General features: G+C 38.3%; 2 protein-coding genes across 11 annotated transcripts in view; both read right to left on the bottom strand.

Moving 5' to 3' along the window:
• The window catches only part of ITGA2B (integrin subunit alpha 2b), a 91601-nt gene extending 87240 nt beyond the window's left edge, over positions 1-4361 (bottom strand). For 4 of the 5 annotated variants that reach the window (XM_039331298.1, XM_039331297.1, XM_039331296.1 and 1 more), the window contains exon 1: positions 2125-4361. In XM_039331298.1, the coding sequence (XP_039187232.1) occupies positions 2125-2318 (194 nt within the window). In that variant the 5' untranslated portion in view covers positions 2319-4361. Of the gene's footprint in view, positions 1-2059 lie in introns of all 5 variants that reach the window. The other variant, XM_039331299.1, reaches the window with a different exon arrangement.
• A 1465-nt stretch (positions 4362-5826) lies between these two features.
• Positions 5827-25497, bottom strand: part of GPATCH8 (G-patch domain containing 8) — a 142002-nt gene continuing 122331 nt past the window's right edge. For all 6 annotated transcript variants that reach the window (XM_039331289.1, XM_039331291.1, XM_039331293.1 and 3 more), the window contains 2 exons: positions 13342-13472; positions 5827-12428 (listed from right to left, as the gene is read on the bottom strand). In XM_039331289.1, coding sequence (XP_039187223.1) covers positions 8627-12428; positions 13342-13472 — 3933 coding nt within the window. In that variant the 3' untranslated portion in view covers positions 5827-8626. The remainder of the gene's footprint in view (positions 12429-13341; positions 13473-25497) is intronic.

Here is a 25497-nt window from a genome sequence, read left to right on the forward strand (position 1 = left end):
AGTGTGGTCATATGATACTGGATGATTTATCCTGAATACCAAGGATTTGATTATTTGGATTTATTCTATTTCAGTTAGACCTAATGTTAGTGTATCTTAGACAATTACAAGTATGACATGAATGTTAACTTTTAAAAGTATGTTTATTGCATTTGATTTTTGCTTTCTCTCTTTCTTCTGAAAAGCCAGCTGCATCATAAAAACAAATCATAAATGATGGTGGGAAAATATGGATCATCTTTTTCTGCTTTAAATAAGTGGAGAGAACAAGGGGAATATATATTGCATATGTAACAGAGAGCAGGTTAGCTGCAATTAAATAATTAAATTTTTCTACTGAAGAGTCTGAAGCAGAAAGGGTTGTCTTTCACCTTTGATAATCTTTTGAAGAATGGACACTTTACACAATTTTTAGGTTGCATGTCTGTATAAATGAGATACGTAGATCTATCATATATTATAAAACTACATTTATCAGCACTTCCTGGTTTAGGCTGTGCTGCCTGGTGTCCACTGATCAGAAAGTAGGTTGCTATTTATCATCATAAATAGCATAACATAAAGACCAGTTTTTTGGAACAAATAACAGGAATCAACTTCTGAATCACTCCTAGGAAACAATGTATATGCACAAAAAGATCCGTGTCATAATCAAGTTGAGTGGGATCCTCCTGCCCATCCATTAAACTCAAGTCAAGAGCCACCTTCAATCTTTGAATAATGCTGGAAAGCAGGAACTGGCAGAGGATAAATAATCTAACTCAGCCTCTTCAAACTGGGCAAACTCCAACTATAGTGGCCTTATAATTTCCAAACCCAATATATCTAAAAAGCCTATAGAATGTTACAATATTAAGAGACGTTGTAACATTATCTAGAAAAATGAAAATGGAGATGGGTAACAGGTCTATTAGCCATCAATGGAGATGTTAATCTGATTCACAGAGAACACTAAGTCATAATATAGCATTATAGGGAATCATTGATAAATGTTGTAGTTTAGCTTTATGAGTGAGTTAGGCCAGGTATTTTCAAACTTCTTCTATGGAATTTACTAATGAAAAATCAGCTGTGTTTAATTTTTCCTCCCTTAATCTCTCATGGACTGTTATCAAGTTCTCATGAAATCTTGGTTTTCTGTGGAACAATTTTAAAAATCCTGAAGCAAGTACTGATCTTCGAGGGTTAATGGCCACTGTAGCAGTACTTGGTGGTATTCCATTTCAGTGTGTAATTATACTATCGTAGTCCTGAATTTACAACCACATTTGAGAGCAGAATTTTCATTCTTAAACAAGGCAGTTAAGTGAGTCATACCCAATTTTATGACCTTTTTGCTATGGTTGTTAAGTGAATCACTGCAGTTATTAAGTCAATCCTGCTTCCCCGAATGACTTTGCTTGGCAGAAGCCGTCTGGGAAGGTTGCAAGCACAATCACATCCCAGGATGCTACAACTTTTTTAAATACATGCCATTTGCCAAGCACCCAAACTTTGATCATGTGACCATGGGGATACTACAACGGTTGTGTGAAAATTGATTATGTCACTATTTTCAGTGCTGTTTTAACTTTGGTCACTAGGTGAATAGTTTAATTCAAGTACTATCTGCATATTAACAAAGCACCATTCTGTTTTAACTTTAGCATGTTGTAATGAACTTTGCTTAGTTGCTAGTTTAAGAATAATCATTTGATTTTCATTCTTTCAAATGAAATCTGGAAAAGTACTCTCTTTTTAAGAAACAAATTATACGTAGCTACTGGATGTTGAGAATCAGGAAGAGATAATTATTATGTTGTGTTTCCATGGAATTATTGAGGCCCAATTCTTATAAATGTTGTCCAGCTTTAATGAATCTTTCCAGATTCATTAACACAGTAATCTTAGAATTTGTGTGAATTATTTTAATAATCTTAAAAAAATACTTAGATTTTAAACCCATATTCAAGATTTCACAAACATCAGAACATCATTAAAGTTCTCTGCTTGGGAATACCTCTCTAGCATTTATCAAACAATAAATTGTGCTGACACAATGTCGTAAGAAACTGATTACCTTGTATTCCCCGATTCCTGTTAACAATGCCAGAGTCTACTATTCTCTGCCCAATATGGTCCTACCTTCCTTTACTGTCCTGGAAGAAGTCCAAGGCAAATCCAAAATAGCTTCCAGTAGGGCCAGAATACACAGTGGGGGCATCTGCATGCAAATTGATGGTCCATCCTCTTTGGCAAAGGAATAGAAATCCCACCAGGAAGGGCCAGACTGTGACCAGCGAACCCAAGGACCAGTGGCCTTTAACCATCTTCTTCATATTCCTTCTTTCCCAGCACTATGCTGTTCATGCTATAAAACTAACTCTATCATACCCCTAATAACCACAACCATGACACATTTCCTAAATTGCTTCCTCCCTGCAGTCAACATGAGCTAAAGATATCAATTTATCAGACATCCTGCAGAGGTTCCCCAGCAGGTCCTCCATGAATATAGCAATAAAACATGGGAACAGTGTCATGGCTGCCTTTGAAACAAGCCGAAGCAAACTTCTATTAGGGCCCAAGAATTGTTACAAAGCATCATCATTAACCCTCCATTGCCATTATTTATTAATATATTTATGAGCTGCAATTTTCATACATCGATGGGGTTGGATGGGGACTTGTTAAAATAGATAACTGCTTAAGTATCCTGACAGATTTTGGGATGGAGGAGAGGCAGGTGCTTCAAGTCAGTCCTGAGTCCTAGTTACTGCCTGAACAAGTCTCTGGTTTTCTTGGCAAGGATTTTGCCATTTGTCTCCTTCCCAGGCTGAAAGTTAACTGGCTTAAAGTAACCTAGTTTTGCAACTTAGTGCCTAAGGCAGAACTAGTTTTCCAGTTTCTAACCTGATGCCTCACCACTACACTAAACTGGTTGTCTCTTTTGACAGCCAGTTTTTATGTACATACTATTCTTTAAACTGATAAATTAGCAGGGAGAAGAATGTACAGCCGTTTCTCAATAAAAAGAAAAATTCTAACAAATGAAAAGGGGGGAGGGGTTGTTAATATTCTAGCCAGGAAATTTAGGCAATCTTAAGCAAGGAAAAAGATGGATTCTAAGAATTCAAAATGAGTTCTAAGCAGTATTGGCTGACAAAGCTGTTTATTCCAGGAGGAACCGATTAACTGATCCTGAGGAACTTGAGGCAAAGAGTCAGATGGTATCTGAAGACTGTAAATGAATGAAAAATGGGCATTTTGGGATGATGGTGGTGGCTGAAGATAGAAGACTCCATCCTGCTTGTGCCAGTGATGCTTAATCAAGCATATATAAATCAAATCCCCACTTTACTTTTTTATTGCTGCTTCTCAGAAGGGTTGCAGAAGAGTTGGGGAAGTCCAGCAGACAACTGTTAAAACGTCTTATGTAACATCGTTTGTATTGTGAAAGCAGCACTTCTTCTCGTTTCCACTCAAATAGAAATAAAATCATTATATTTTTAGTATGCTTTGTGGGATAATTTCCTGTAAATTTACAAAGCCCTTGTAACATATTTCCTAATTCTAATACATGGTGACTCTATGAGCAGGTAAGTTTGGTAGAAAAAATGCTAAAGAAGTTACAGATATTGCTGAGATATTACAAACTTGCCCTCCCCACAACCATCTCCCCCCCCCCCATAGATAGCAGATGTTGGATTTCTGATAGATCCTTATATAAGATGCTAAGAGGAAACAGGTGTCATCCTTATAAGTAGAATACTTTTTCTCCCCAAGATTCCCAGGATGTGATTCATATCACAGATTATGAGCAAATTCACTAAGAGGGCTACTTTTTTAAAAAAATCGCTACCCAGCCTCCATTTCCTTCCTGAGGAAAGAGCATGGACTGTTAACCTTCAGAAAACAACTGTTATCAACATTAGTTCCCAGCATGCTTCATAGTTATAATTAAAAATTGTTTGTAGAATTTTTTGTTATTTTTATTCACAGGATTTATAAGCTGTTCCAATCAAACCAATTGAATTAAAGAATGTAATACAAAAGGATATTTTTAAAAAAATATTTAAGTAAGGAATCTATTTTCTGAGATGAAGACCACCAGCTTAGCCACTAAACAATTGTTTATTGCCTTTCCTGCAAACAATTTTTTTTTTGTCAGGCACTAGTCTCTTTCAAGCAATTTTTTTTACCAATTTACCAGACTAGTAATACATATTTTTGAATAAAAGCTTAGATGTTGCTATTGAATTCTACACTTTTAAGAATAAACTTGAAAAGTACATTGCAGCAGATAAAATTGTGACTCTGTCATTTGGTACAAGACTTGCATGCATGAGACCATAGCCATTGCATTAAGTCAAAACTCTCATTACAAGCTTTTTTCTTTTTAAAAAGACATTTGAAGTCTACCTACAGCAATTCCAAATTACAAATCAAGTTAGGCAGAGGAACACCAAATCATGTCTTGTACTTTAGGGAAAAAAATAGTAAGAATAGTAACAATAATGTATCTTCAACAGAATATCACTAGAGTCCCAAGGGATATTTATTGACAAGAACAATTACATATACCATCCTGTATTTATTTTGCACTGCTGTTAAACTGCCATCTGATGAACATTTAATTCACTTCAACTGGGTTCTAGAAATGAGTTTATGACCAGCCTCAGGTTTCTGTTGAATATAAGTTATTTTAATTATCTGTATTACTTGTAATATTTAAAATTAATATATACTGTTTTTCAAGTTACATTTTTAAAACAATGAAATCTTGTTAGTACTTGCTTATGAAGCAATCTTATATAGTAATAGTGTATCACATAGAAAGGCTGCATGTGGCACCAAATTTAAGAGTATATTACCTCAACTTGAAGAGTGCCAATTGAAATGACTACAAATAGCCTTTAGCCAAAAGCAAATAATGTGATGAAAATAAGGAACTGAAGTGTATTTTTAAATCAGATTTGCAATATATATTAAGCCTTTACTCAGTTAATAAAGTAAGTAGAGTAATAGATCTGGCTTTATAATGAAAGCTTTTACTAATAAGGATCAAACAGTTTAGTCTGTGTAGTTTTCAGACCTAAGGTATTTGCTGTACAACATAGGAATGAGAAGGATATCAAGAGTTCTGAGATAGGGTTTTAATTTGAATATCAGTTTTCAAAGTCTGTATTAACTGACAATAGTTCTTTTAAACATAAAATGACTCTCTCCCATCCGAAACTATGGCTCAATTAGATTTGCAGGACAATTTTTTTTTTGTAAAATTGACTTTGTAGCCTTATCTATTGGGAGAACAGTTCCTGCTTTGTATACATGAACAGGCCTTGTTATCCACTTACTGCAGTTGCTCCACTATGCATAGAGAAACCAATATAGGCCTTATCAAAAAGCCAGAATACTGACTAGAGGCTTCCCTTTAAAAAGTAATATTAAATATGAAATTCCTCTAGTGTTTTTCAATCTTGACAACCCACAATTCTTTTTTCCTTTACATAAGCATTAGCCCAGGTGTCATTCCTGTAGTTATTAATGCTGGTATCCAGTCTGATCTGAATGGGCTTGAAATTCCTTAATAGGCTCACATTGACTGCTTGCTGATATTCATTGATCCAAGTTTGATGGTACAGGCCTATAAACATTCTACTGCATGGAAAGCTTTCTACAAATTAGTATAAAATCATAATCCCTTCTGGATAGTCACAACCAATTATGAGTTCATTGTGGTAATAGCAGGACACATATCTACACATATTTTCTTCGGGCTTGTTGAATTCCATCTGCTTTTTAACATTAAAAAACACCAAAAAAATAGGCTAGTATGCTTCAAAGCAAAGTAAAAGCACTTTTATTTCAAGAATAACACCCAGATGGAAACCGTAATTTTTCTTGAAAAGTAAAAATGACTAGTTATAGCTCAGTCCTTTGCCTAAAAATATGTCCTTATGTCAAAAAGAACTGGTAAGTCAATTAGGAGATAACATATAGTATTGATCTTTATGATAATAGAAGGAGTTGCCCTTCATGACAGATGTTGGAGGTTGAATGACAATTGTAGCAGCTTCTCCACACTCTCCAATTCCACTCTCTCCTCCTCAGCTAATACAGTATCTGAATTTTTCTGCAGGGGAATGGAGTCATTTTCTTCATTGCCTTAAGTTACTAATTCTTTGGGTAGACCTGAGTGTTTTCTCTAGACTGAAAGTGCAAGAGATGGTAAACAAAGCTTTCTATTGTATTCTTATTTTCCAAGTTTTTCCATGGTTTTGTAATGTTTGAATAGCCAGTATATTGGTACATCAGTGTGAATGGTATTTTGTACCCGAGAATTTTTATAAGTTGTATTTCATATGCTTCAAAATATCAGAATGAACTTCATTGCACATGCAATATGCATGTTTACACATGGTTAGATAAACCATATATAATGTGCTGAGCCAGGTTTACAGGACTTCTTTTTGCTAAGACATTTAAAAAGTGGGTGTGATAATATGAGAAGTAGCAACCTGATTCTACTTCTTTGGAAAGATTATAAAGTTTATTTTTCTCATTTTTACAGTGTGTTTGTGTGTGTGTATGTGTATGTATATGTGCACACACACACACACACACACACACACACACACACACTTACATACTTTTATGTGTCAAAGTTTAATATAGCCTGCTGATACTGAAATAATAGTGTGTTCTTTGTTGGAACAGTTCTTGCATAAGTCCAGTCTCTTCTTATGCCCCACTGGAATGCTGGATTTTGGATCTTAATCTCAGGGGAATGAAGCACTCAGTAATTACAGTAATACCATTTTGCTACTCAGTTATCTAAGCAATTAAATATTGAGTCCCTTTTCCTTTTCCAGTGCTTTTTTTTTTTTAACTAGCAAAGTATGAGGAAGCCTGGAATCTGATATATTCAGAGAAGCAAATAACAATGGTTATATTGGAAGTTTTGAAGTGGAGGCTATTTTCCATGATCAACATTATAAGGAGTTGGATGGTTGTGTTATAAAATAGCCGTGGTTTCACAGAAAGCTCATTCTTTTCTTGCCTTCTTTTCCCCACCAGAGATGAAGAAATTAAGTGAAAGAATTAAATGTAACAAAATTAGTCTGTCTTTCCTAAGGCAGACATTCTCTCCTTTAAAAGGGACAGCTGTGAAATCAGGTAACTTACTTATCACTTCATTTGGAAGGAATCCAAATAAAAACACACCACTCAGAATCTTTCCAAAGCATATACAGTAAAGGCACACGTTTAAACAATAGCCTTAACATAAACACAAGTGTGCGTGCATAGATACACACACAAAACCACACACACACAGTCACACACCTCTATATTGAAACTTTGTTGCTGCAAAGACGTAGGTCCCAAGAAAAATTATTAGCCTTTTGAGATTTTCTTCTGATTGGAAAGTCATTTGGACTTTCTTTTCTGCCCATCCAATGGGCTACTTCTTTCCAAATAGCAGCCTGGCTCCTGACAAGAAAATGCAGTAAAGATCAAAGTATCACATAGGCTTCACAGATCTTCCAAGGTATGTCACTATAGTCGCTGAAATTCATTAGCTATGGTACAAAAAGGGTTGTATCACTGCTCCTTACTTTATTCCAAATTTTCTCTTGTAAAAAGTAACTATTTTTTCCCTTTCCATGGCACCCAAGAAAACAAAACTAAGCTTGAATACACATGCTTGGAGTCTTCTTATGCCTTTGCCACAACAAGCTCTGAACCTTTGTTGCAAGCTTTCTTTGCAACTACATCAAAATGTATAGATAACCCAAACAACCTGAACAAGTACCACTCAGAGAGCAAGCTATAAAAATGTTATTGCCGTATAGTATCATTATGGAACATTTGTCAGAAGAGCTACAAAAAGCAGCATTGACATGTACAGAGTTCAGTGCAATTTTTAAAAACCTTTTCTCTTCTGAAAAAAAAATCATAAGTTAATAAGGAGCCATCAAATATTACAGAGGACAGAATACAAATCATATTCTGGATGTTCCCAAGATTCCAGTACAACATATTGCTTCAAAGACTGATAAAGGAATTATTTTCTGTTCCTTTCCCTTGTGGCAGTGGCACAGGGAGGATAGCAGGGCCAGGCTTGCTTGAGAAGAAAGCTTGTTGTTTGTAATAATCAGCAGGTTGTTGAAAATGGTTCTTGGTTGGGTAGGAACTGAGGAATGGGTTGGATGTTGACTATATCTTGACTCTTTTGCTTAAGCTTTAAAGTGAACTCAAATAAATAGCAAATAAGGAAGGCAAATAATTTAGATATTATTCACTCAGAATTTCAGGGTGGAGAGGAAATGATTTAAAAACACAAGCATTAGTAATTAAGAGGGGCATAACTGCTAAAGAACTTCACATTCATATAGATGTGAATAAGTTAACTCTCTGGGTGCAGAGGACCCTGAAAATACTGACAAGCAGAACTCCAGCAACATTTCCCCCTTTTGCATGGATATGTTACATTCACTTCCCATTTCCACACCTAGTTCTCCCATTTCACTATTCTCAGGTGGTGTCAGTCATGGCCTTCAGACAGTCTGTACAAAACACCAATGCACACAGATATATATGCCCTTATCTTTTCCCCAAAAGAGGCCACATCTTTCTCACTTCTTCATGTGCCGTGACTAGGAGGATGCTGCAAATCCTGCCCTGAGAAAATGGGGTGCAGAAGGGGATGGAGATGTAATGCTGTGGCAGCAGCGGTTGCTGGTCGAGGAGCTAAGAGAGTTGGGTAGAGGGCAGCATGCGGGACAGGATGAAAAGTGAAAGGACCTGGGTGGATGGCAGAAGCAGGGATGATATGGATGGGATGGCTGGCCAGGAATGTAGCAGGGTGCCCTGGGATGATTGAATGAGTTAAGTGGGATAATGATATAGGCGTCAAATGGGGCTGGGGAATGTGATGTACTTGAGCAAGAGGCTGAGGATGTGGGTGAGGGTGGATTCCTATGGCTGCTGCTGCTGCAGCTGCATGATGCTGCAGGATGGCATGCTGCACAGTGGTAATGGAAGTGGCTGCAGCTGCCGTAGGTTGTTGGATATGAATGGGCTGCAAGGCAGGGGCTGTGGCAGGAGCTAGGGCAGCTGAGGCTGGAAAGGTCTTGACCTGCTTGGCAAGAAGCTGTTGCTGAATATGCTGCTGAGCTGCTTGTTGAAGCTTGCTATATTTCTCCATCTCTTCTGGTGTGAAGGTGATCGGCTGACTCTCCAGAGGTGCTAGGGAAGAGTCTTCATTGCCTTCAGGCTCCCCACTGATGCTGGGCTCCCCACTTTGTGCTACATAACTAGGAAAATGCTCGACATCAGGGACTAAAGGTACCATCCTTCCTTCTATAGAGACAGATTGGTTTCCACTGTCAAGAGGCTCTAAAGCTTCATTTTCATTGGAATCAGGGAGGAAGTTGTGCGGCACAACCAGGTCTCCAGTTCCATACTGCTCTGGGAGTACTGGGGCCTCAAGAGGAACAGGAACTAGCTTTGTGGTTACTTCTGGGTTCTGATCAGCTGAAACGTCCTGTATTCCAGTCACTATGGTTTCCTCCACTTGAGGCTGGCTTGCTGAAACAATGTCTCCACTATCATGAGTTGTTTCATCCATCTCGGTTAGTTCCAATTCTTCTCTTTCTAAACTAGATTCCTCACACTGCTTGATGCTTGGTTTCCTAACTGCAGGAAGTTTTCCAATTAATGGAAGAACAGGCTTATTGCCTAATGAGGGAGGAAGCTTTGGGCCAAAGTAGCCCTGTGGTGGATCTTTCAGTTTAATTCCTACCTTGTGAGATCCTGCAATGGAATCATCATTGCTGCTAGATTTCTTCTCTACTTTTCTACACTGTATTTTTTCCAAAAGGAGCTTAGCTGTGGCAGAATTTTTCTCCTCAGAGTTACAGCTGTTCCCAAAGTTAGAGCTGCTGATATTCTGAGAGAGACTGGGGGCCCCTGTAGCTTCTTCTCCTCTGGCTTCGTCTTTTCTTGCAAACCCTTCACCTTGTCTGACTTTGAAATAATGAGGAGACTGTGAGCGGTAGATCTTGGACCGGATGAAATCACGACGGCCAGATCTTCTCTCCCCAGGGCTTTCATGACCACGGGACCCCTTCCGTGAAAGAGATCTCTGTGAAAGGCTTCTTGTGCTCCGACTACGTTCTCGGCTGTAGCTTCTACTCCGTTTCCAGCTATGTCCTGTTCGGCTCCTGCTCCGTCGCTTACTTCGACTGTGGCTACAGCTACTGCTGCGCGTTCTTCCTCGACTTCTAGTCCTTGACCTCCCTCTGGTGTGAGTTCGACTTCTGCTCCTGCTCCGGGACCTGCTTCTGCTTAGGCTGTAATCTTCTGAAGAGTACTTGCGCCTCTTTGACCTGCGCTTGGAACTGGCATAATCTGAATCATCCTCTGAGTCATGGGAGTGCTTAGTACGACTTTGTGATCGGTCACTGTAATCGCTATAGCTGTCTTCTGAGTAGCTATGACGCCGACTGTACCGACTATTGTCAGAGGAAGCATATGAAGTTGATGTGTAGGATCTCTGAGATGATCTTCTTGAGGAGTGTCTATGTCCTGATCGGGAGCGGCTTCGTGAACAGTCACTGCCAGAGTCATAATCATCACTATATTGTGATGCTGATTTCTGCCTGAAGTGCTTGTGGCAGGAGGAATCTCCATCACTCTCATAGCCACCACTGCTCTGTTGGCCTCGATGACTGGGATAAACTGAAGTGGAGGTGGAAGGTCGTCTTTTGCTTGCAGACAAAGTCTGTTGCAAGTCTCCCTTGGTTTTTTTGTTGCCATAATCTTGGGAAGAAGTACCACCATCCTCTTTCTTACTGCTTTCTTCAATAGAAAGAGACTTCCTCTGAGAGTCTTGTACACACCACTTTCTTTTTTTAGAATAGCAAGTATCCTCAGTCTTTTGCATCCGCTCAGCCTCAATAGGAAAAGATGATTTGTTCTTTTTGTGCTTGTGTTTCTTCTGCTTCTTAGATTTATCTTCTGCTAAGTCCCCTTCTCTGCTTTTTTCCTCTGCCTCACATTTGCGTCTGTGTTTACGTTTGGTGGATTTTTTGTGCTTCTTCTTCTTTTTGTGTTTGTGAGACTTCCCCATTTTGTCTTTGCGACTAATAAGATTGCCTCTGCTGCTGTCTTCCAGATTTTCACTTTTGCCAGTTCTTATAGGGCTGACTTCCTGCTTGCCACACATTATCAAGGTTTTGCTTTCTGGCACTGCAGCTGAACCGCTAACTAGAATATCCTTCTCTTTGCTTTTGCTTGCATCACTATCTTCAGCAGCTTGTATTTTCTCCTTAGAAAGGTTTATCATACCTTTCTGTTTTTCTGTTCCTTTTATTTTAGTGTCTTTGTTACGAGACCGCTTAAAATCAAAATATAAAGGATTGCAGCTATATGACACAGAGGGTTCTGCTCTGGTGAAGATCAGCAGTTCTGAAGGCCACTGGAGGGTGGTGCTCTCATCCTTACTCAGAACAGGGAAGAACGGCCCAGTTAAATGCTTAGGCCCTTCTGTGGTTTCCTTACTAGTTCCTGGAGCCTGGGGAATCTCTTTAATGACATCTGAATCTAGAGAATTATTTCCCTTAAGTTGTTTTCCTTCTTGCTTGCCTGTTTCCCCCAAAATGTCCTTACCTTCCATTTTGTTGCTTTGGTTGGCAGGACTCTGCTCCTTCTGAGGGATCACACATTCTGCTGCTGTCTCCTTCTCATCACTTTTTGTCACTTTGGGTTTGGGGGAATTGTTTTGTTTCCTTTCACGGGCTATTTTTTTGCTTGCAGCTTCTGCTTCTACTTGGTCTGTTGCCTTCATAAACAGCAAAAACTGAAAGTTGGGCTTCACCTTACAATGTGCAGGGGGAATATAATGATAATATTCTGGTTCTGCTGTCACTGGTCCATCCTCCCGTTTCAACTTTTTTAGCTTTGATAATGTGACGTCTTTCTCATGTGATTGCTCATCTTCTTCTTCCTTGCTGTCAGGGCTGTTTGTTCCCTCAATTTCTCCAATTTTTCCCAAAGTTCCAGAATCTGAGTAGGCTCTTTCATCATTTTTAACTTCATCATCAGGAGAACTGGATTCATCCACATGGTCTTTGAATACTGAAGCAATTGATTCTAGTTTTACAGGGGCCTTTTTGGCAAATGAGAAAGAAACACCTGTCTTGTTAATTCCCAGACCAACAGCTTGTGATATCTGGGCAGGAACTTGAGAAAGTCCAGGACTATTACTGATTTGCCCACTGCTGTAAGTTATACCCTTATCCATGGTCATATTGCTAGCTTGCCCAGAAGCTGGTGAGGAGGAGGAGCAACTACCAAGAAAGGTTGAATCCACATCATCCTCTCCTCCTTCTTCATCTACTGCCACAGTAGTGGTTCTAAACATCGGCCCACTTCCTGGAGCACTGGAAGACAGGGAAGGAGAAAAAGCAGACCAAAAAAGAGAATAGAAAACATAATTATTAACATTTTCACAGTGTTACACTCAAAACTTTACTCTATGCATATGCAATCTTTTTACCTTTTATACAATTGCTCTGTAAGCAATGAATATATTCAGTAACCATTGTTTTAAAATTTCTCTTTCCCTATAGAATTTGTTTAACAAGTTACTCTTACAAGCACAACGGAAATGTGACTCTGTTCTAAAGCACACACTTGTGAGAAAGTGTATTGACTCAGCATAAAATTTAAAACTAGATGTATACAATTCCAGCCTTCAAAACCAAGGGAAAAAACACCCTCAAAATGACTGGGAACGAAGCAACACACAGTTCGGATACATACAAAGAACTTTGTATGAATAAATGCCCCATTTGTTTTTGGCTTAGGTCTTTTTTCATATAAAATACTAGAACTCTTGGCATTAATAATTCCAGTTCATTTTTGCACTCATATCAATCACACCCTGCATTTTTAAAAATCATCCTAAATAAGTTGGAGAGAGGAGGAGGGCATTTCTGTTTTGAGAAAATGGCACATTAAAGTTTTGGTCTACAAAGATTTAAGCAGCTGCAGCAGCAGCACTCCATTTTATCTTAGTGTATGACTTAAATAATTTTAATTACAAGTCAATCTAACTTGCATGTTGAAACAAAACTGCCTTTTGTTTTACCAGCTCTGTGCAAATTCTGTCAGCTCAAATACATTAGGCTTTACAAGGATTATTGAAGACTAAGTAAAAAACTGGAAGGGACTAGGAACCATAGTAGGCAGCTTGAATGTTTTTAAGGAACAAAATGGCCGAAAGCTCTATTTAAATACCCTCCTGACTTTAGCTTTAAATATTCTGCATCTTTGTAGTAAGTCATAATTCACCATTCAAGTTGCTTCCTCTGTTCAGCCAGCTCATGCAGACGACGAAGGGCTTTCTCCTGCTTTCTCTCATCTTTCCGGGATCTTGAGGAAACATTGCGAGCAAACTCTCTTTGCTTGAGATCTTTTAATCTCTGTACATAATAAGAGAAGAAAATGATGATATAATTTATGGAGAGAAAAAGAGACAATTCTTTAAAATACACTGAACTATATTTTTCAAAGATCCTGGAACACAGGGGAACTACCAGAGGACTGGAAAAGAGCTGATGTAGTTCCCATCCTCAAAAAAGGAAAAAAAATGGATCCAGGAAATTACAGACCTATCAGCCTGACCTCAATACCTGGGAAGATCCTGGAAAAGATAATCAAACAACGAATCAACGAACACCTAGAGGCAAACAAAGTCATTACTAAAAGCCAACATGGGTTTGTCAAAAATAGATCATGCCAGACAAATCTTATTGCATTCTTTGACCAAGTGACAAAATTAGTGGATCAGAGGAATGCTGTGGACATAATTTACTTGGACTTCAGTAAGGCATTTGATAAAGTAGATCACAACCTACTACTTGACAAGATAGAAAAATGTGGGGTAGACAGAACCACCACCAGATGGATCCGTAGCTGGCTGACCGGCCGTACTCAGCGAGTGGTCCTCAATGGAACTGCATCTATATGGAGGGAAGTGTGTAGTGGGGTGCCCCAGGGCTCTGTTCTGGGCCCAGTACTCTTCAACATCTTCATCAACGATTTGGATGAAGGGATAGATGGGGAACTCACCAAATTTGCAGACGACACCAAGCTGGCAGGAATAGCCAACACTCCAGAAGACAGGCTTAAGATACAGAAGGATCTGGACATACTTGAACACTGGGCACTAACTAACAAAATGAAATTCAATGGTGACAAAAGCAAGGTTCTACATTTAGGCAAGAAAAACCAAATGCACAAGTACAGCATAGGTGGCACCATGCTCAATAGTAGTAACTGTGAGAGGGACCTCGGAGTCCTAGTAGACAATCACTTAAATATGAGCCAGCAGTGTGCTGCAGCTGCCAAAAAGGCCAACACAGTGCTAGGCTGCATTAACAGAGGGATAGAATCAAGATCACGTGAAGTATTAATACCACTCTTCAATGCCTTGGTAAGGCCACACTTGGAATACTGCATCCAGTTTTGGTCACCACGATGTAAAAAAGATGTTGAGACTCTAGAAAGAGTACAGAGAAGAGCAACAAAGATGATTAGGGACTGGAGGCTAAAACATATAAGGAACGGTTGCGAGAATTGGGTATGTCTAGTTTAACGAAGAGAAGGACAAGGGGGGACATGATAGCAGTATTCCAATACCTCAGGGGCTGCCATAAAGAAGAGGGAATTAAGCTATTTTCCAAAGCACCTGAAGGCAGGACAAGAAGCAACGGGTGGAAACTAATCAAGGAGAGAAGCAACCTAGAACTAAGGAGAAACTTCCTGACAGTGAGAACAATTAATCAGTGGAACAGCCTGCCTCCAGAAGCAGTAAATGCTCCAACACTGGAAGTTTTTAAGAAGAGACTGGACAGCCATTTGTCTGAAATGGTGTAGGGTTTCCTGCCCGAGCAGGGGGTTGGACTAGATGACCTCCAAGGTCCCTTCCAACTTTACTACTATTACTATTACTATTACATCATACCTTATGAAAAAAAGACTGACTGATATTAGTAGGATCATTCTAAGTTCTAAACACTTTACTAATTTAGCCTTACAATCTCCTTTTCATTGTCACATTATGATATATATGCAAATGTATTAAATATCAGTGCAAGAAGGAAATGGCAAAAGCACACACAAAAAAACCATTTATAAATGTAACGGTTCAGCCTGCCTAAATACTCATTTCTATGCAGCCCACTGCAGTATTTTACTCTAGATAATTTGTCCATTATTCACAACTTTCCCAGCAAATTTGGCCACGTTGGTCAGGGAAGGATGGAAATGGAGTCCACCTTAGATAGTAATCAAATCTCAGAAGCTGGATTCAATATGCAAGAGCAAAAGCAAGAAAGAACCAGTTTCATTTGAAAGAGAAATGCTGCTTTATTATGGTAAGCATTAATTTTATATTCAAACTTTGTAAATCTGGAAAAAAAGAGGTTATTATTTTTGTAAGATAATTAATAACAAATACATTCCTTAGGAATATTATAAGAGACTTTTGGAAGAGTAATTTAGAAGTCACTTGAAAAGACAAAGCTGGGTGGATATGTACACAATTCTAAAATTGTGCAATTGTTTCTTTCTTAGGAATCACTATTCCTAAAATATTTGGGAGATATCCACAAAACTACATTTGATTTATAATAGGAATTCTGAAGAAAGCTCAGCTCTTTCCCTCTAAGAGCTATATGAAATATATGCATATTTTTGTCTGTAAGAACAATATATAAATCAAATAAATGCATAAAATTTAATTAGAAAAAGCTGCAGAGCTCTCTTATCTTGATTCTGTAATGTGTAAATATCCCAAGTGGATAGTTTACTTTGCTCATTTTAACACAGACATATATATTAATATAGGAAAGTCAAATTTCATGTAAAGGATCAAGACAATACCCATTGGCAAATTGTGCAGCAATGAAGTTCTTGGTGAGTCCCAAACAACAGAGATCTGCTATTAAAGAAAATTATACCCAGTTTTAACGAGGGGCCATGAGAATGTTTTTTATGTAGTAGTTTAACAAGTGGGGAATGAAGAGCACTGTGAGTTGTGCACATCTGGGAGGTTTTGCATGATTATATGGTTATACTATATTTACTGGATGTCATGAGATGGCTTTAAAGGAGTTTGTTTTATGTTTCAAGTGGTTAGCTTAGATTGTCTTTAGTTACTGAAATCCTTTTCTGTGCATTGAAGAGACAGCTACTGTTACTAAAGCTGCGAACATTCTTAATTCTAAACCCTGCACTTTGCACCGAAATAACACAATTCTACTCCAAGAAAAATCCGCTTCTTCAATGGATACTCATTCTATCCAAGGTTCTTCTGGAAGAAGAACATGTACTAGTAAACATTGCCTCTTGACTCTCTGGATTGCTATGGGATGCTGCTACTACAGTTTTTGTCCACAATTTAAGGTCTCCATAAATGAATTTTATTCCCACCAATTTTCACACTTAACTTAGAAATAAGTAACCCAATGTGGCTGAAGGGAAATATACAGCCATCCAACTAACATCAGTTAAACTTGTCATCACGGATTTATCTGTGCAGGATAAGGAAAACCATCCCCCTTTTTACTTTCCTGCATGGAACAAAGAGTTTTATATACAATGGACTTTCTCCACTTAGGTAGGACATATGCTGGATGACTGCAGGGAAAACACAGATTCTGTAGATTTTATCTTTGTTTTAGTCTTCAACTGCAAGAGTGAAAGAGTTGGACTAAATCAAATAGAATTCATGCCACTATTGCCACTGTTGATTCTATATGTATAAGTATTTCTTCAGTTTTAGTGTGAAAATGTACAATGGAGACATTACCTTATCAGTGCTTCTCTGTTTTATGCATACCCTATCCTTCCCCTTCAAAAGAGAATAAGAACAGATAAAATATCATGCTGGAAATGATACATATTCACTCAAAGACAGGTGAGTTGTCAGACTGATAAGATGACTTAGCCCTAGTAGTTCCTCATTCCTAGTGATTAGAAAAAAACTCAGTTTTAGTCATGACCCATTTCAATGATATACAACTTTATTGGGACCCAGGAGCCACACTTGACTTTTGAATGTGTATTCCAAAAGTAATTGGAGAACCCAAACAAACACCATATTCAATGTAATGTACATTTAAATATAACTAAAACACAGCTAAAATGATTACTTGGTGGTCAGGTATTTAATAATTTCTCAATCCTGTTCTATTACATATTACTATTTTGTAAAAGGCCACAACCATGTCACCCAATGCATTATAAGTGTCACAGTTGCCTTAGTGTATTCATCCTTCATAGTAACTAACAAATAGTAAAATGCTAGAATTATTTTTGCTCTGTTAGACATTAGAATTATCTATTTACATCCACTTTATATTCACTGAAGATTAGCATTTTAAAAAAGAATGAGAAATCATTCCAAAATAAGAAGGTATTATCTATGTACATATCTTCAATTATGCATTTAGTCAAAATTCCAAGTAGGTGTAAGGTATGAAGAGAATTGGAGGGAAAACCTGCTATATAGTCATCTGTGACAGTTATAGGACTGAGCTATCATACTTGGAGGACTGAGCTATCATACTTCAGTTGAAAATAACAATCATAACCCAATATAGCCATTCCTTGTTAGCAGCTACCACACTTAATGACCATTAGCAAGTACAAGGCTAATGATTAAAACATCATTTTCTGACCTCTGACAACAATGCATGCCAGAGCCTAATGCTGGCATTGCTGCTGAAGAGAACTTTACCTAAATAAGAGCAACCAGTGATCTTTGTAGCATCTCTCATTGCTTTTTTAGCAAGCTCCTAAATGTTTTGAAGCCCTATCTTATAACCTGTGGCTACATATGTGCACAACTGTTCTGGCAATTGCCTAGGTCAGGGGTAGGCAACCTTGGCTCTTTTATGATTCATGGACTTCAACTCCCAGAATTCCTGAGTCAGCATAGCTGACTTTTTCTGATTACCCTTCTCATGAAGAACCCTACTTTCACCTTAAAAATAATTTTGTGAACATACCATGCTAGAAATTTGTTATCGTGATTTTAGGTGTATTGACATAGCCAAAAGTTTATAAATATTTAAATCACAAATGCATCACTTTTATGTGGCACCCAAATAGTGGAGTATTTAACCTTTTTTCTTATCTTCCTATCCTAGAATGTACAGTTTAATATGCACCATAGGTATTCTAAGCTATTTTGTGGTATAATACATTTACATTGGTCCTCCTTTGGGGCAAAAATGCAGAAGCACCCCCACCACCTCCAGTCTACTAAATTGATGAGCACTGATGGTGAAGGCTATTTTAATTATCAAAAAAGGAAAAAAATGCCAGTGGGATTTTCTAATATTGAAAAAAGGGTTTCAGAAAGTATAGCACAATAGAATTTTGAATTTTCTTTAAAAACTTATACTTCATTTTGGAAAGGCAAGGGAAAAGATAAGAATTAAGTTACTATTAAGTCTCTAAAATATATTTCCTGAATTGTTCATTCTAAAATTAGGGAAAGAGACAAGTCCCCAAGAAAGAGTACATTCAAACAGCCTGGTTTTGTAGGGAATGAGACTAAAAAGCCAAACTATAAATTAGGGTATTTGAAGGTGAATATGTGATACAACCTTCAATATTTCAGAATATGAATAAGTCACATTTATTTATAGAACTTACATGGCTGTATCTCTCATACAATGATTCCAGTCACCTTATAACAATCAATAACACTTAGTTTAAAAATGTATCCTCCTCCAGATCAACCCCCACCCACTAATCATAGCCTAATGCTTGGAGGAAAAGTCAGGTCTTCATGGCCCTTCAGAAGGCTAAAAGGATAGTACATGCACAAGTATGATGAACCCAGAATACATTAGATCTGTGTTAGAAGGGACTCTTTCTAAGTTTTGCTGTCTTTCATTTATTTCTTCTAACTGAGCTTCTTTTACATGATGTACCTCAGTGGATTCTGAATATATTCCAGAAAGAGGTATATGGGCAAAATAAAGGCATTTTCTGGCTTGTGGAACTCCTTAATAAATAACTGAAAATAGATCACATTAGAAATGCCAGTGTTTTAAATGTAAATGTATATGGGCACTTTTCTGATAAGCATTGTAATTTTCATTGAATATTCCTACTTTGTAAAGCACAAAAGTAAAGAATGATTGAACTACAAAACCCAACAAAGAAATCTATTACCACAATGAGATCAGGGAAATGTTTTTAGTTCAGTTCTCAAAAACAAAAACCAGTGTTTTCATCTCTATTAGTCAAGCCTTGGAAGTTATAATAATAATAATAGTAGTAAAGTTGGAAGGGACCTTGGAGGTCATCTAGTCCAACCCCCTGCTCGGGGAGGAAACCCTACACCATTTCGGACAAGTGGCTGTCCAGTCTCTTCTTAAAAACTTCCAGTGTTGGAGCATTTACTGCTTCTGGAGGCAAGCTGTTCCACTGATTAATTGTTCTCACTGTCAGGAAGTTTCTCCTTAGTTCTAGGTTGCTTCTCTCCTTGATGAGTTTCCACCCGTTGCTTCTTGTCCTGCCTTCAGGTTCTTTGGAAAATAGCTTAATTCCCTCTTCTTTATGGCAGCCCCTGAGATATTGGAATACTGCTATCATGTCCCCCCTTGTCCTTCTCTTCGTTAAACTAGACATACCCAATTCTAGCAACCGTTCCTTATATGTTTTAGCCTCCAGTCCCCTAATCATCTCTGTTGCTCTTCTCTGTACTCTTTCTAGAGTCTCAACATCTTTTTTTACATCGTGGTGACCAAAACTGGATGCAGTATTCCAAGTGTGGCCTTACCAAGGCATTGAAGAGTGGTATTAATACTTCATGTGATCTTGATTCTATCCCTCTGTTAATGCAGCCTAGCATTGTGTTGGCCTTTTTGGCAGCTGCAGCACACTGCTGGCTCATATTTAGGTGATTGTCTACTAGGACTCCGAGGTCCCTCTCACAGTTACTACTATTGAGCATGGTGCCACCTATGCTGTACTTGTGCATTTGGTTTTTTTTGCCTAAATGTAGAACCTTGCTTTTTTCACCATTGAATTTCATTTTGTTAGTTAGTGCCCAGTGTTCAAGTCTATCCAGATCCTTCTGTATCTTAAGCCTGTCTTCTGGAGTGTTGGCTATTCCTGCCAGCTTGGTGTCGTCTGCAAATTTGATGAGGTCCCCATCTATCCCTCCATCCAAATCGTTGATGAAGATGTTGAAGAGCACTGGGCCAAGAACAGAGCCCTGGGGCACCCCACTACACACTTCCCTCCATATAAATGCAGTTCCATTGAGGACCACTCGCTGAGTACGGCCGGTCAGCCAGCTACGGATCCATCTGGTGGTGGTTCTGTCTACCCCACATTTTTCTATCTTGTCAAGTAGTAGGTTATGATCTACTTTATCAAATGCCTTACTGAAGTCCAAGTAAATTATGTCCACAGCATTCCTCTGATCTACTAATTTTATGTTATGGTAGTACAATTGAATGCTTCTCACACAAGGCATGTTTTTAGTGGTAATTGCATTATGAGATCCTCAGCTAGAAATTCTTACCAGCAAACTTTATTAAGCTTTGATGACACAACACAAATTTAAATTATGCATTCTATATAAATGTTTAGAACAAACTGCCAAATGGAGTTTTTTTTAAAACTAGCATTCCAACTTTAGTCTGGTTATTTTTTTGCACCTTGGCTTCTCTTCAACATAAGCCTGACATTTCTTTAGTTTGCACTGTGTCTTTAACAAAGTCACCTATGATATGCATAAAAACCCAATTAGTTTCTAAAAAACAAAACTTGTCTTCTAATTATATTGTGGGTTTTTTTTTTTTTTTTTTACTATCTGCAAAGCTCCACCTGTTGGTCAAAAATTCAGGGTATAAATAGAACAAATCAAGCTGCTTTTCTTTTAGGAAAGAGATTGGGGTAAACAGAGGTCAAGAGCAAACCTCCAGAAGAAATTGACTGGCATACGTTTTTGTAAAAGGAAAAAAAGAGAAACAAAGCAAAGCAAAAAAACAGTTGAAGAAAAACTAATGAATCCATAACTGAGATATGCATCTATGAGAATTAACTTTAAATCTTTCTAGAGTTTTAGCCAAAGAGGCAGCATTGATTCTTCCACCAGAACAAAACAATGTTTCTATGCTGCTATAGTTGCCTACAATTTTGGAGACTGCTAAAACATCTAGAAAGTTGCCTTTCCATTTTTTAACTAAAAAGATTCAATAACAAAAAGGAGAAGATAAATTATTCTATAGACTGCGTCTACTAGATGAATACCTTCACTGGGGTAACAAAATCTTGACATTTTAAAATAGAAATAGGCAGTTTTTGGAGACTGCTGGAACATCTGGAATTTTGATAGTACATTAGGTGCTTTCTCACAAAATAGCTGTCAACACTGCAAGGATCCTGGCTGAAGCCATTTTTGTTTCGTTTTCGGTTGCCGGAGTACTAGGAGGGGGGGATGAGTGGTTTTAAGGTTAGACTAAACAATAAATTGTCCCTTGTGGGAACCAAGGTCATTGCTGCTTGACTTTTGACAGGCTGAGCCTTCCCTTAGAAAGTTCGTCAAAGTATTCTATTGGGGAAGGTGGATAATGACATAGTGCTAACATAGTATTAACATTGTTATGCTTGGGAGGAAACTCCAGACTTGGTTTCACTTTTGACTGTGCTGATACTTTGTAGCCAATAAACATGTTCTTTAAGGAAATCTCTTGCCTTGGAGTTCTGCTTTTACTGGTCTCATCTATTGGAACCATGATATTAGTAATCACGGGAACTTGTACATACCCCAAAATAATTATAACAGCCAATCACAAAATATATATTTATGTATCAGAAAGAAAAGTGGAACTTTCAGAAAGCCAGCAAAAACATAAAGAGAATTAAAAGGAGATTGTAGGAAAGTTCAGCAAAGGAAGCCCCATCAAACATTTCCTCTAAGTAAAAAGTACACAATATGCTTACTTGAGAGCCAAGAAAAGAACAACAATAAATAGTTTTCCACTGGCAATACTTTAAGAACATGATTCTGTGATCCTGACCTGCTGCAATACATTTATATTCTTGCCTGAAAACAACCTTGCTTGCTTGCAAGAACTGCAAGCTTATAAACATTTTTACAAAAAACTCAAAGGACTGAAGCTACAAAAGGCCACATTTCAGCTCTTAAGAAAGATTTATATATCAAATAAGCAAGGCACTACAACAGGAGTGATCTAGGACATAACTTACTGTAAGAAAAAGAAGCACACAGCCAGTTTGATGTAGTGGTTAAGGTACTGACCTAGAGACTAGGAGACCGCGAACTCTAGTCCAGCTATAGATAGGAAAGCCAGCTGGGTGTCTTTGAGCCAATCATTCTATCTTTGCCAAACCCATCTCACAGGGTTGTTGTGGGAAAAATAAGACTATTATGTATATTTGTTGCCTTGAATTACTTAGAGTAATACGAATTGGATAAAATCTAATACCGTATATGCCGGCGTATAAGACGACTTCCGCAAGCGCTAAACTCAGCGCCAAAGACGGGGGTTGTCTTATACACCGAGTTGTTTTATACGCCGGAAATACTGGTAGTTTCCGGCGTATAAGACATTCTAGGAATGCGGCTTGGCGACAAAGACGGGGGTCATCTTATACGCCGGGTCGCCTAATACGCCAGCATATATGGTAAGTAAACATCTAATATCTACATATATGCATACAAACATATATTACAAGCAGTGGATGAAAATGCTAAGCATAACCAAAGACATAGGAGATATTCTATGCTACTGGAACTCAGAAATCCTTGAACATCTCCCCTCCCCCAGAAAAAAAAACTCATTACAGAGTGGGATACAGAACAGTTGATCCCTAAAGGGTACAGCAGTTGTAGCTAATGATTCACTACTACAGAAACAAATGTGTATTGATTTATTTACGTTGGTTTAAAGTGGGGAATCCCTAAGAAGCCCAAATGCTCCACAGCTGCAGAGTGCTTTGAAAACAGTTGATGAGGCCTTAGGACATAGGGGGATCAGGAAGACTCAGCAGAGTGCTTATGAAGGATGGGTGTATATTATTTTTCTGTGATTGTTTAGTGTGACTATAGTGCTGGGGGTTTGGGAGACATGGATGGATGTGCCTGGCACAGGACACCACAGGGGCAATGCATACAAACAAGTAATAATTGAATTATAAGCATTCATTTAGCAACTGTTAAAAGTTACAATGGTACTGAAAGAAGTGACTAACAACCTATTCTCTTACAACCATTGCAACATACCCAAGGTTTTGTGATCAAAATTTGGGTGCTTGTATTTATAATAGTTGCAGTGACTCAAAATCATATGTTCACCATTTGCGATCACCAGCCAGTTTCTGACAAGCAAAGTCAATAGGGGAAGCTGGATTCACTTAACAATCATATGACTTACTAAAAACTGTAGTGATTTGCTTAATAATCGTGGCAAAAAGGTAGCAAAAGTAGGTGTGACTCACTTAAGAGCCATCTTGCTTAGCAACCAAAATTCTGATCTCAACTGGGATTGTAAATCAAGGACTGTCTGTATGAGGCATTATTGGTACAGTGAAAGGCAGGGATAAACATGGCAGGAATGTGACGATGCATCACACTCAGGGATACCAGGAATGCTGTTTGATAATCCTGATGACTTGCCCTCAATGGCGACTATTGGGACCAGATTGATGGGGTCTTGGTATCCCTGGCTACTGCTTTTGAATGCTAAGTTGGTGTGTAATAAATATACCCTTGACTATGATGTCATTTTGCATGAAGCTGCTGACATGGTGTGCATAACTGACACTTGAATGAACCCTAAGAAGACCCAGACAAGGAGGAAGTGAAAGGCTATTGTTATCTGTGATTAATATGGACTGTGTGTGAGCGTGTGTGTTTGAGAGGGAGAGAGAGGGAGAGGGAGGGAGGGAGAAGGAAAGAGGGAGGTGAAGTACCAGAAGTGACAACTAGAGTGCTTCTAGAGAAAGGCAGAAAGTTAACCTGACTGAACATGAATGAGAGCCCATATTTAGGCATACATAATGAAAATAAAGGCGGTGAAACACTGTCATTTCTCTGCCCTTCTTGCATCTACTGATAGCCATCTAGAGGTCTATTTCAAGTGAGCTGCTCTGTTAGGGAGAAAGTTGTTTAGATTTGCTCTGAGTTGTATTCTGACTGGGCAGGTCTAAGTGAGTTTCCAGAATACAGTTTTGTGAGATCTTCTGGAGTGTGTTAAATTTTGTGATTCTCAAGGATGTGGACAAATTCCTTCAATGTATCAGTCTGGCCATTACCCTATTACATCCTGGCCCCTCTTGGGTTGATAAAGTAGCCCAGGAGCAATCAAGGAATGAGTCCATATGATTGTATCAACTTCTTTTGAGGGAAGATGATAGTAAAGCTGGATCTGAAGGAGGGAATAATATGTCCTTCCCCAAAAGGAGACTGCTGGATCCCTCCATTCTGAACAACTATCAGTTTCCAATCTTTCTTTAAGAGAAAATTGTGTCAAATTGTGGCTTCAGATGCTCTTGGAGAAAATGGATGATCTAGATTTGTTTTAGATCAGGATACAGTATTGCTATACTTTTTGATGATCTTTAGATGGAATTGGAATAATGCACCCATTCTTTTGCTCCTTGATCTCTCAGTGGCTTGCAATGCCATCTACCATGATATCCTTCTGGACAAGTAAGAAGGCACTGTGTTGCAGTGATTCACTCCTTCCTCAATGGTTGGTTTCAATTGGTGTTGGTGGGAGAGATCACACCCATGTCCTCTCACTGTTGAAAGCCTCTTTTAGGACTTAATACTCCCTTCCTTCCTATTTAACATCTACATGAAAACTCTGGTTGTGATCACAATCAGTGTGAGGTTCAATATCCTTAATATGCTGATGATATCCAGCTATTCATTTCAACCTGGACTGCTCACGTAAAACTGCTGGTGTAATGGCCCAATGTCTGAAAGCTGTCTGGCTTCAGATAGGGAGGAACAAATTTTGGCTCAATTCTGAAAAGTCTGAGTGGTTGTGGTTGTTTAGCCCCATGGAAAAGGGATGTTTCCATAACTGATCCCATGTTCAAGAGCTTGAGAAAAGAACAGGTTTTCTACTGCATGCTAGAAGCATGGTTCTGACAGCAGGCCAGCCTTCAAAAGGAAATCTTCAAAAGAACTGATTTGTAATGGAAAATAAGCTATCAATCAGTAAGATCAATGAGGGATGTAAAATCAACATCATAAACAGTGTAATCAGTACAGATTCTTCAGAACAGACTGGCACCAACTGCAATTTTTGGATATTTTTTATGGGTAGTCCCAGTGCACATTTCAGGATGTGATCAAAGCATAAACTACCTCATCAACTCTAACCTACTCAAAAACTGTCCTACAACATCAGCATTTGAGGTTTTAGCACCTATCCTCTGTGG

This window comes from Crotalus tigris, unplaced genomic scaffold (assembly GCF_016545835.1).
Source record: "Crotalus tigris isolate CLP2741 ecotype Arizona unplaced genomic scaffold, ASM1654583v1 scf7180000024437.13266115, whole genome shotgun sequence".
In the NCBI taxonomy this organism is placed as follows: Eukaryota; Metazoa; Chordata; class Lepidosauria; order Squamata; family Viperidae; genus Crotalus; species Crotalus tigris.